General features: G+C 40.4%; 1 protein-coding gene across 1 annotated transcript; it reads right to left on the bottom strand.

Annotated features, from left to right (window-relative positions):
* Positions 1 to 453: 453 nt before the first annotated feature.
* Positions 454 to 11,951, bottom strand: LOC109079106 (retinol dehydrogenase 10-A-like). The gene is made up of 6 exons (XM_042751811.1): positions 11,255 to 11,951; positions 9,931 to 10,166; positions 3,591 to 3,689; positions 2,366 to 2,511; positions 1,912 to 2,043; positions 454 to 1,815 (listed from the first exon to the last, which is right to left on the bottom strand). The coding sequence occupies exons 1-6, from the start codon at positions 11,544 to 11,546 to the stop codon at positions 1,692 to 1,694; spliced, it is 1,029 nt and encodes a 342-aa protein (XP_042607745.1). The 5' UTR covers positions 11,547 to 11,951; the 3' UTR covers positions 454 to 1,691.
* Positions 11,952 to 12,424: the final 473 nt, after the last annotated feature.

Here is a 12,424-nt window from a genome sequence, read left to right on the forward strand (position 1 = left end):
TAAACAATCTGTATGTACAGTATGATGAGGCATTGTCATTCACAAGCTTAGCAATTCCTGTGATGCATTTCCCCTTTAAGTAAACTCACTTCTCAATCACTTTCACAACTAAAGATAGCAAGCATTTTGACTTGAGTCAAACAAATCTAGTGCTTACTAATACTCCCCCAAAATCCCTCCCATGTGCTGTGTGATGGACAATAACGCTTCCGTCTGTGAGAACAGTAGGTGTAGTGCCCCTCTTTCACTTCCTGTATGTCATGTCACTTGCTGCTGTGGAAGTTATTATAGGGATGTACTCAGGAATTTATTTACTAGAAAAGCTGGCAAATATTAAAACCTAAGCTTTCTGCGTCAAGTTCTGTGCTTAGGAATTTCTGGCATTTGCTGTTGCTGAGAGTCATGCTTATGAAGATACGCTGAGGTTATTACTAATACACAAAAACCAACAAGTAATCTAAATCATTTTATTAATTTAAGTTAGGTAGAGACACTAAACATTGGAACCATGTTGTGTGCTCTTCTATAGAGCACTCTTTAGGAAAGTTACAAAAAGAGTATTTATGTCATACTGTTAACAAATGGCAAAAATGAAGAGGTAGAGATTTTAGGCTCATCACAGTTGGTGAAGGACGCCTATTGGAATGTCTGTCTTTTTTTTTTTTTTTTGCCTAAACATACATCTGTGAAAACATTTCAATGGTCCAGGTTTGAATACACAAAAAGGAAAAACATTAAATGAACAAATGTGTGTGTTTGTGTGCGTGTGTGTGTGTACAACAAAAATGCATCATATTCATATTGTTATTGACTGAAACTGGTAAGTGACATGAATTTGAAATGTGAATGACTCATTTAAAAAAAAGAAATAGGTCTGTAACCAAAAAAACTATTATTTTTCAGTTAATTCACAAATTCAAAGTAGGCTGAGTAAAACTGAATATAATGTTCAGTGACAGGAAAACCAGGCCATCCCTTCTTCTCTCATACATTTCCATATACCAGATACCATAAATCTGTAGATTATAGAGTAAAAAACACACTCCCTTCCCACAGCAGCTGGAAACAGACCAGCTTTTTACCCACTTGTACTTCTCATGACGTCAACAAAGAGAAATGTTGGGGGAACAATGCAAAATATTTCTAAAACATCACATGGTTCATAACCGGACACTTGATCTCCTGCTGCTGCCTTTAAATGGATCGGATTGGGGAACGGAGTGGCATGGTGCCACACTGAACTGTGTAGGAAATTGTTGCAGTGTAGAGAAAAGTAAATACAGTGCATGTCTACACACAAACAAAACAAAAAAAAGTGACAAGAATTTACTGTTCATACAGTAACATACTGTATAGTTTCACAAAGACGCTAGATAATGCTGGTGACTACATTACGTAAATAGTTAATTACTGAATAGCTCATGTATGATTTCAAAACTATTGACAGTATATAGATGGATGGTTTCTTTAAACAAACCTTAAAAAAAAAGACACAAAACATAAATCAACAAATAAATCCTTAGTGTAGTACACAGCTTTCTTTGTTCCAGAGGAACAATATGGTAAACCTTTGCATCTGCCAAATGCAAGTGCACCAGTCGAAACAGTCTTTTCACTTCCTTCTGCCCTCTCAGTGGTCTTCTCCTCATGCGGGTTAGAAATGTACCCTTGTGGGTTAGAAACGGTGCCTTCTAGATCCCGTTCTTGGCCTCGTTGTTATTCATCGCCTCTTTCCTCTGAGCCAGGAAGGGGTACATGCACTTATCCGCACCCAGGAACCGGTACATGCACACGATTGCTTCGAAGGGCAAAATGCTGTAAAAACCAAAACAAATGGGAGAACGTTACTTCAGATTACTTCGACCATCTGGAGGCATTTCAAAGTTCGGTTTTAGGACCATTCAAATTCACCTTTTCATAAAGTTGACCATGTATACAATGCGAGGCGTGCAGATCATGGGCTGGTCTGTCAGGATGGCCCTCATGGCCTGTTTCACACAGAACTCTGGTCTCAGTGGAGGGAGAAATGGCTCGATCTCTTTCCTGACCCGCCCAGGAAGGGAGAGAAGGAGAAAACATGATGATTAAGAGTCGTCTTTGTTTAATAAAGTCAGCCCAAAGTGCTTGGCCAGTCAGAGCAAGTCATTATTGAGTGGAAACAGATCCAACATGCACCTTCTATTCAAGTGGAAGCCCCTATTGTGCACATGAAAACCCAAGCTGACAGTGACATGAGAGGCCACAAGCAAAGCTACCCTGACTGTTGTTAAGCAATGTCTACTCGAACTAGATACGCATTGTGTCGTTCGCTCTTTTAGTGGCCATCTGAAACCTAATCGTGACATTTGGACGGCTCTTTTCTTACCTTATTCTGCATCCTCTGAACATGCCCGTGTCCACCAGGTAAGGACACACCAGCGTCATCTTGATACCGTCCTTCTCCGAAGCCTTGATTTCGTGGCTCAGGGACTCGTGGAAGCCGATGGCACCGAACTTGCTAGCGCAGTAATCCTGAAATTGAGAGGAAACTGAGTTTAGTCAAGCTTCCCGAGGCGGTTTTCCTCTAATAGCGTGGGAGCGCTGGGATCTACAGTTTCATTAGCATTCTTCTGACGTGTAGGTAGAGCCGAGCGGGAGGGTTTTGATGTGGTTCGGGGTGGATGGGATCTTCAGAATGGAGTGGGCAAACACAGATGCGTGTAGATAAACACTCTGGAATAAAGGGGCTCACAACGGCTTGAGTCACTCCAATAATGCGAACCATAAAAAGTCACATTCAAGGAAACATAATAGGTCAGACAGTGTGACAGGGCTTTTGGGACCCTTTGAAGTGAGAGTAAAGATGAAGGCTTGTAAAATAGAAGTGCACGTACAGCTAACAAAACAAAAAAGGTAACGTTTCCCCAAAAGACTGCTGGGAAAATGACACCAGTTTGGACAGCAGTGAAAGAAGAGGATTGAACTTGTACTAGAGATCCCTCAAACACACAGGCTCCTTTAATGGAATAAAAGAAACTCTTTAGGTGTAGGAAACTGTTAAACCAGTCTGTTTTTTCTTTAAAGGCCAATATATCCATCGAATATTAGTTCAAAAACTTGTCATTGAAAATGCATTTTTCAAAAACCACTGTATGTACATACATACTATACGTATTGGGGTTTATAAAAGTGTATAATATTCATAGTTCACACACACACACACACACACACACAAACACACACACAAACTAGTGCTGTCAAATGATTAATGGCATCCAAAATACTTTTATATATACACACACATAATAAATATACACTGTACACACACATTTATTATGTATACAAAAACTTTTATTTTGGATGCAATTAATCGCGATTAATTGTTTGACAGCACTAATATTAACCCCAGTGAATCATGGGGAATTTGTCTCTGCAGCAGGTAGGCCCAGTGAATCCATTGAGCGTCTTTTGGTGTTAACGTGCTCCTTAATTGCGTGCTGTGCGCCGCAGCGAATTTCCATGCCATGGCGAGTCAACGTGCTGAGACTCTCCAAACACACTCTCTTTTTCATTCTGCTAACAGATTTATGTGATGGATGCAATGTACTAACCTCCACACCAGCTGTGCTGAAAAGGCCCAGTGAACTGGCAACTGTCACAATGTGGCCATGGTTCATCTCTAGCATCTTGGGAAGAAATGCCTTGGTGGTCTGGAAGAGGAAAAGAGAGGGGGGGGGACAAAGACAGTTATTTTGCTGATGCTGTTCGTCTCTGCCAAAGCCCTTTGATCCGTTTTTTTTTTTTTCCCTCCTCCCTGACTAATAATTCACTGAGACTGAACACTCATCTCCCTCATCCTGCTGGGGGAGTTTAGAAACACAATTCCAATACAGTCTTAAAGGCCATTTACAGGGAGCTTGCTTTCCACTTGCACTTAAAAGATTAATTTATGTACAGCTCAATTTGTTTTGGTAGATTGAAAAGTTTTGATTTCTGACATGGAGGTTTAACTTGGATGACAAGCAAACTACTTGAATGGATGAAGTATCGCTCCAGACCTTCAGGCGGTTTGGTGTTGGTCTGAAATGGCTTATTAAAATGGTGAAAAGACCACTTGCAAATTCACAAGTGGATTGTCTGTGGTTTCCTCTTTTCCCACAACGAGTTGGTCCCAAGAGTGGCATCTCAGTGTCAAGCACACAAAGCCCGAGCGTTGTACTCACTCACCACTGTCACCACAATACGGCTCAAGACCACAACAACACCACTGTAGGTCAACAAAGACGGGAAACAAACACCACCTTTTTAGCCTGGATCAAGCATTAGCATTGGATCGATTAAAGGAATGGTTCATGTGAAAAATTATCATTTATGAATCAAGGAGTTGAACTTGTAAACCAGATCAGAATGAATCTTTTAGGTAAACTATACTGAAAATTGCCAACTGAAAACAATTAATTGAAGTGACATGAGTTAAAGGGAAGGACATTTTGATTTTAGGATGACCTACACCTTTAAGCTAGGTTCAAAATGTAGAAAATGAACAAAATAACTTGACTTGTAGTTAGCTGGTACTAACTAAACACTGCTGGGCTAGATTTGTTAACTTTTTTCAGCTGCTCTGACATCCTGTCTGGCTATTATTGACGGTTTCTTTCACGCAATGAATCAGTGTCATCGTCCACTTTCGCCTGATCCTGGCTGGACAAAAGACAGAGTGAATTAAAACACACACACACACACACACACACACACACACACACACACACACACACACGCCTCATCTTCCATTCTCTTCAGACCCAGGGGAAGTGAGGGGGTGGACACGATGAAAAACATGACCGGCGTCATCCATTTACGGCTTTCTTAAAGAAGACTTGCTGTACAAGCCCCACAGAACCGCCTGTGGCTTTATAGTCAATCCTCAATGGAACACGAAACATGCTATGAGAAAAAAAAAAAAAAAAAAAAAACTTGTGAGAGCCAAAAACAACAGAGCCCCTTCCAGAGGCCTTCAATGATATCACCATTTATAAACAAGCACAGCAGTAATGGACCTTGGCCATGCTTGAGAATGGTACCATCTTGCACGGTTTCGTGAGCGGTTCGCACCTCTGGCAGCCGTCTTAACACGTCAGCTTGACATGTTGTTGAAATATGGCACTGAAATCTCTCAAATTCACTTCCACTGACTTCACTTCCATGAGGCAGGCCAGTCGTGCGATTGAGCGCTGCGGTCCACATGCTACACATTTAATTCCTGACGTTAACAGTAAACTGTGTATTTTTCCAGTGCATTAAGTGTAAAATTGCTCTTAATATTCATCTCATTGTGTTGGGGGGGTGGGTTCCTTCAAGGGAGCAGACTTGGACCAGTTTGAAGCTGTACTCGTGCCTTGCATGCCAAACTGATGGTAAGTATGCGTGCAAATGAAGCATTAGGATAGATTGGACCTGTGGTGCACATAATGCTAACATCTTCCAAACACTGCAATCTACAGTATTAAATTTTGATTTGGAAAGTTTGGACTATGTGCTGCTTCCAATGAGACAGGCTAGCATGATGAAAGTGCACGATTCACGCAATCGAAAGTCTGCTCTTGCTTCAAGTGGTGAAATACTTACTTCTGCTGCAGAACTTGAAGCCTTTCAAATAGCTCAAAAAACTTAATCAAATGTAATCAAAGCCATCAATGAAAATGTCTTTTTTTGACATTTGTTTACATAGGAAGGCATTACATTGAGTCATTGGAAAGGACACCATTAAAGTCATACCATACATTCAATCTACATTTGCCTTAAATTAGCAAACACTCACTGGTAATGTTGGGTTTGATTTTGGGGGAGTAACTGGTAATCAACCCAATGTTACCAATTAAACCAACAATACCCATCCAGCTTCAGTACCTGACCAAAATCAAACCCAATATTACCAGTCTAGCTACTTGACTAGTGTTGCGTTTAACTGGTCAGCTAAGCTGGTAATGTTGGGTTTGATTTTGGTCAAGTTGCTGGGGCCCTTGACCAATAGTCTATCAACCCATAACCTCTGAACTTGCACAAATGAGCAGAAATGGCTAAGAGTCTTTGTAAATACCCAATCTGCTATGGAATGAGGGGGCCACCACTGATGTGGGCATGGCCTTGCTGACCTCTCAGACACAAAATGTGTGAAACTGAACAGAAGTTCATGTCTTAATTCATAGCTTCCGTAATTGCTTCTCAGCGCCTGAGTTTACGCTAAATTAACTTCCAACAGCAGAGAGCTTCCTTGGCCCTTGCAGTGGTTCTATGCCTGTTGTGCTCTCTAATTGATACAAGCTCAAGTGCATCGCTCCTCACAAAGCTCTTCACAGCTGCTGTGTCAGCCTGGATTAGTGCTAATGTTTGACCAATAGGAATATGCACAAATATTGTCACACAGAAAAGCCCAGATGGCCGTTAATTAAAAGAAAGTGGACCGACCCGAGAAATGTAGCAAAGCATTGGCCAGATTGATGTACAGCCCTCAGAATGAATGCCCAGAGAAAATGAAGTGGGGGCTAATTGATTGGCCGTTACTGTATTGCCAATGTCTCATTAAAATGGGGGACGGGATCTATGGAATCAAAATGAACTCTGAAGCGGTTTAACCTTACTCAGATAATCCAAATTAAGCCAACAGTGAATCTTGTTGGCCAGGAGCTCTGCAAATATAAGCCGCCCCAAGTCAAATAACGGGTACAGGTGCATTGGCCTTGAGCAATACCATCAAAAGCTACTCAAGTAAGACCCTTCTGCCTGGCTGCTCCCTTTCTCCTGGTCTAGCAGGAATGTGGGCTGGAGAACTTGGCTCCTGTCGTTTGGCATCTTGTCAAGCTGATCCCTAGACAAGAAAGCAATTGTCACATAAGTGGGTCAGGCAGCAGCTCCCCATTACCAGCAAGCTTGTGTACAAGACTCTCTTTCCCTTGATGCTTTTCTCTAGGGACAGCCCTGAGTCTTTTGCTTCAGCCACGCTCACTTAGCAACTAGGAGGCTTTCACGGACACCACTGCACCCAGGTGTGGAATGCACTGCTCACATATCGCCTATTATAGGGTCACCATCAGAGAGGAAGAAGGAAGCTTACTCTATTCAGCACTCCAAAATCTGACTAGTCACTAAATCTGGTCATTCGCATCACTTCAACTTTTACTTCGCCAAGTACCAGTCAGCTCGCCACAGTGCTACTCCGACGGACTATTCGATCTGAAAGGGCTTAGTGGAGAACTCGATGGTCCTGGGACTCACATCCAGCTGTAAGTATGGAAAGAGTGGAGGGCTTCAGCCTGGAAGAGCACTGCTCTGAGATAATGGCCTCACTTCCTGTTGGCTCCTCCAGTTTTGTTGTATTCCCACCATGCTATCCAACAAAATAAAGATGATGTCCATCTGGAGTTTACCCTTTCTGCCTTAAGAGTTTCGAAACACAGCGGCCCGTTGAAATCAAGGCGCTGAACCGACTGCCGGGTCATGTTTGAGGCTCTTTAAGGGGATGATATGGACCTGTTGTGAAGACAGGCTTAAGAAACTTCACTATGGCCAGAGGAAAGAAAAATGTGATGAAATTAAGGATTTGGAAGGCAGTAGAGCTTTAACTTGGAAAAATACCAAACAGTTAATGGAACAAACAAATATCTGAAATGCATGAAAGCAAAAACACAAAAAAACATGCAACAGCTTCTCCAACTAGCATGGGAAAGGATGGACCTGAATGCCATATCAGCACATCATGGAGAAATTAAAGAATATGAAATGGCTTAATAAGTTTTCTTGCCTATATTGTCACATATGCAGTTAAAATAGTTTGGCCAGGACATATTAAGCATGCTATACACATCAGCATTAAAATATCAAATAAACATTTAAAAATTGTCATTTTTTTTTTTTTTTTTTTTTTTTTTTTACTTTTGAAAATTCCAAGTCCTATAATAGCCTACTTATTGGTTCCGGCTGAGGGAGGACCCCCACCCATAAAAATGTTTGTCCCACGCCCTTTAATTTAAGTGACAGCGCTAAATGCTGTCGATGCATATTTAAAATATAATTTCTGTACCAAACACGCCAACACAGTTAATTGTAAATGGGAAGACAAAAGAAGAAGAGAAAATAGGAAGTCTTGCAATGTTACGAACCACATGCAAGCAGCAACCAATTAAGAGAACATGTTTGTGTAAGAAAGAAAGAGGAAAAGCAGTGTTGGTGCATTTCTATTCAGCTGGCTTGTGGCTTTAATGACCACATCCTCCACTCGGTATTCCTTGCCTGTCCTTAATGATTAAGCTCTGCTTTCATCTGAAACCCCCACAAGGATCCATGAGCTTCATAAAGCTTAAGCAAACACAACCAAAACCTTAATGAGAATCCCAGCTCTAACAAGTGCATCTGTTACAGCACCACTGTGGCTTACACTGAACAGCTTCACAAGTTAAAAAATGAAAATATAGATAGCAAAGAACATGGTGTATGCTTAAGCTCACTTTGTGGCCAAGCATTTTCATGCTTCATTAGAAGGACTTCCAGCATTCATTCACATATCTGCCAATGTAAAAAAAAAAAAAAAAAAAAAAAAAAATCTTTTATAATCATACGTGATAATCATAACACCCTAAGAACATCAAAAAGTCCAAGTAAAAAGCCATCAATATTTACTAATATATATTTATTTTCCAGGTAGTCTGGGATGATGTCAACCCTCCCCTCTCCAAAAAACCTTAACCATTCTGTCTTACAAATCATTAAACTATAAAAGTCCCCAACAAACACATGCAGGAAAAAAAAAACATCTACAATCCACCTCAACGTGACTTTAGCAGCATGATTTAAAACAAACTGTCCCATTACAGCTCATCCCATAAGGTGGTCTCAGTAAGACAATGCAAACTACAGACAGGCCGTTTACACATTTACTAGCAAGAGGTTAATTAGTGAGGCCAAGTGAGAATGGACTCATCCAAATGGTACTTCCCCAGGCAGGATGTGCTCTTCAATGGACTTTAAATTAACAAACCAAGGCAGAGCAGATTGTTCCTGGTGATCTGACTAAAACCCCCTACTGGAGTTCTCTTGCTCAGAACTTGTTTATATCCGCAGATCCAAGAGCTTTGGAAAGGACTACGTTGAAACGGCAGGGGGCATGTTAATAAAACCTCTCCGAGTGGATGTATGGTTTTAAGATCAGTTCTGATGTTATAACTCACAGGGACTGACTTGATGAAGTCAGGGAGGGTAATCTGATCCTAGATCAGCTCCTGTACTGACATTCTTACTGAACACATGCCAGGATCCTCATAATCTCACAGCCTGTGGATGTCTTCTTCAGCAGAACATCCAGACTAAGCCGTAAATATTAATTCTGGCTGCCACAAACAAAGGAATGAATGAAAACAAATGGATAACAGACTAAGAAAGAAAGGGCAAGACAGATGAGACTGGAGTGATTATATGAAGAATATGCAACACTTATTGGTGTGTTTTTTTGGGGGGGGGGGAGTGGGGTTGGGGGTGGTTCATCTCAGACGACAGACACATTTGTTTGCACTCAATGACACCAGACGGATTTAACGACTGAGCTTCTAAGTGCTTGATGTAATTGATTTTGAAAGAATAAACACTGAGTGTATAAGTCAAAATTTCTAACTTCACTCTGGCTTATTATGAACATGCATGGAGCAAAAGAGGTTTGCTTTGCAACTTGGCTCAAGTGCAAATACCAGAGAAGAGAAACGAGTGTGTGCTGAACAGATGGGCTCATGGACAGTGGCATCATGTGATAAAGCACAATCACTAAAAGAGGGCATTTCACTGTGTTTTCCCCACTTAAAAAGAGCGCTTTACTTCCTTTATGGTGCGTGCATATTGACTGGTTACACTGTTACATCAGATATTGCTGTATAAAGTTGCGTACTTTCAGAGTTAAATGAGACTCACCCAGAAGTGTGCATGGCAGTTCACAACCATGGTCCTCTCGATCAGCTCATCAGGGCACTCCAGCAGGTGGTGGCCGGACACAACACCAGCGTTGTTGATCAACAATTCCACTTCACCGACCTCCCTGCGCACTTTCTCTGCTGTGGAGTACACGCTCTCCCTCTTGCCCACATCAACCACATATGTATACACCTGCGGCTGGAACGGCGGGACCTCTTCCACGCCACCGACAGCTCCTTTGAAAACCACATTAGATCATTATCTGAGATGTAGAGAACCACGAAACTCAAGCTTCATTTGATTAGGTTTCATTGATTCAGAGTTATCAAATAAATGGAAAACCACAACCTTCTGAGAAATATAAGCAGTTGTGTAGAAAGCAAATAATCTATAAAGAAAAAAAAAAAAAAAAAAAAAAAAAAAAAAAAAAAAAAAAAAAAAAGATTAATCCCTCACACTGCCATAGCTTGCAAATTTTAATAGGTTTTGGCCACGTGACTGTCATCAGGTAAACAGTAAAAGATAATGGACGCATGACAAAAACATACTAAATTTTGCAAGCTAAAGCAGTGAGAGGGTTTCCCTTTTTTGTTAAATTAACAGATTCACAGTTTGAATCTACTTTAAGATAATTGCAACAATAGTAAGAATACGGCCTAATTTATATAGATAGACGATAATCGGTCTGTCAGTATCTACTAACTGGTGGGTCTCTAATGAACATCACCATTAAACACCTGATGATTTACATAAAACAGGTGTTCACAGGTAAACAAACTTATTTGATTATAACAGTGTTTGCATAATTACACAACTTTTACAGCCATTCATTCTCAAGTGAGAAACATGTAGCATTTTAAAATAAAAATAAAAATGTAAAAATAAATTTGACAACCTGGAGTGAAGCAACTTCATGACAATAATAATAATAATAATAATATTATTATTATTTTTATTATTATTATTATTATTATATATATTTCATTTTTTATAAAATAAATAAATAAATAAAATCTATATTGAAAATGTTCTCACATGTGTTGTTTGAAGTTTTGGTCATGTATTATTTTTTTGTTATTATTGCCAAAAAGGGAAAAATAAAAATCAATTTTGCATACTAGTTATTGGACATTTAAACAAAAAGAAACTGTATGAGTCATCTCTTCATTATACATCAAACATTCAAGGACTATACACAAAACAAGATTATTTAATACCTACAAAGACATAAAGCTACCTAGACTAAACACAATAAACCAGTTCATTTTAAATATGGTAAACATGTAAGCTCAGGTAAACAGAAATATGTAATCATGCCATTTACCCTCTTTAGTCATCGAGTTGTCATCATGCTCTCTGTAGATCTGTCGCACCATCTCGGCAGTTTCCTCATTGCTGTGGCTGTTGATGTCCCACAGCACCAGTGTAGCCCGGCGCCGGGCGAACTCCTTGGCGAAGAGCCGCCCGAGTCCGCCGCCCGCCCCGGTGATCACGCACACCTGTCCCGCTACGCTCTTCTCCTTCGGCCGTATGAGCCACTTGAGTCCGGCCATCACGATGGCCCAGAGAACTTTGAGCATGACCACGAAAAACTCCACGACAATGTTCATCATCATGTTTAATGCCGCGCTGTGACTTTGTTTTAAATAAAAGATGAACGTCTCACAATGTCCAGTTACACCTAAATGACTAATCGACCTGAGTTTTGCTGTTGTGCTGCTACCATTAGCATATAATTTATTCCTATTTAAGGTTATTATGGGGTGAACATCCAATTAACCCCAACTGTCATACAACTACTAATAGCTATACATATATAAAAGCCTATACACAAATCAACGATATAACGCATCAAACTTTCAGAATACGAGCATCACAAATAAAAGCACTAATTTAACGCTCCAACACAGACAAGTCTCCCCGCCAGCGATCTATCGTATCCCGGCACGGATGCGCGCTATAGCTGCCAGTGCGCCACTGCTCTGTGAGCGAGATAGAGACAGACTCCTGACTGATCTGCTGCTCGCTCTCTATTTAAACCAGCCCCTCTCCACAGGACCCCACAGAGTGATTGGCCCAGATGCCTGATTGAAATCTACATCTACTTAGCTCAGCTGTGGACGTTTGGGAAAACAGAGTGGATGTGTTATAACACTGGCTGACTAATAAATAGTTGTGGTTGTATTTTTAATACTGTGCATATAACTGGATGTTATATGATTTGTGCTTTGCTGGGAGAAAGTAGTTCAATGCGTTGTTTTAGGAGCCCATAGAATGTTAGATGTTAGCTAGTGTTTACCACTGAAAAGGAGAAATACAATACAAAATGTAGTCTATTAATAGGCTATTGTAAAGCATGTGAAAATGATTATGATGACATAATATACAAAGCCAGGCATGAAAATAAAATATTATGTAAAAATAGCAATAAGTAGGCTACAAGAAAAGTGCATCTGAAAATGAAACATGTTAAACTTCTTAATTACTTTATTCT

This window comes from Cyprinus carpio, chromosome B24, assembly GCF_018340385.1.
Source record: "Cyprinus carpio isolate SPL01 chromosome B24, ASM1834038v1, whole genome shotgun sequence".
NCBI classification, from domain to species: Eukaryota; Metazoa; Chordata; class Actinopteri; order Cypriniformes; family Cyprinidae; genus Cyprinus; species Cyprinus carpio.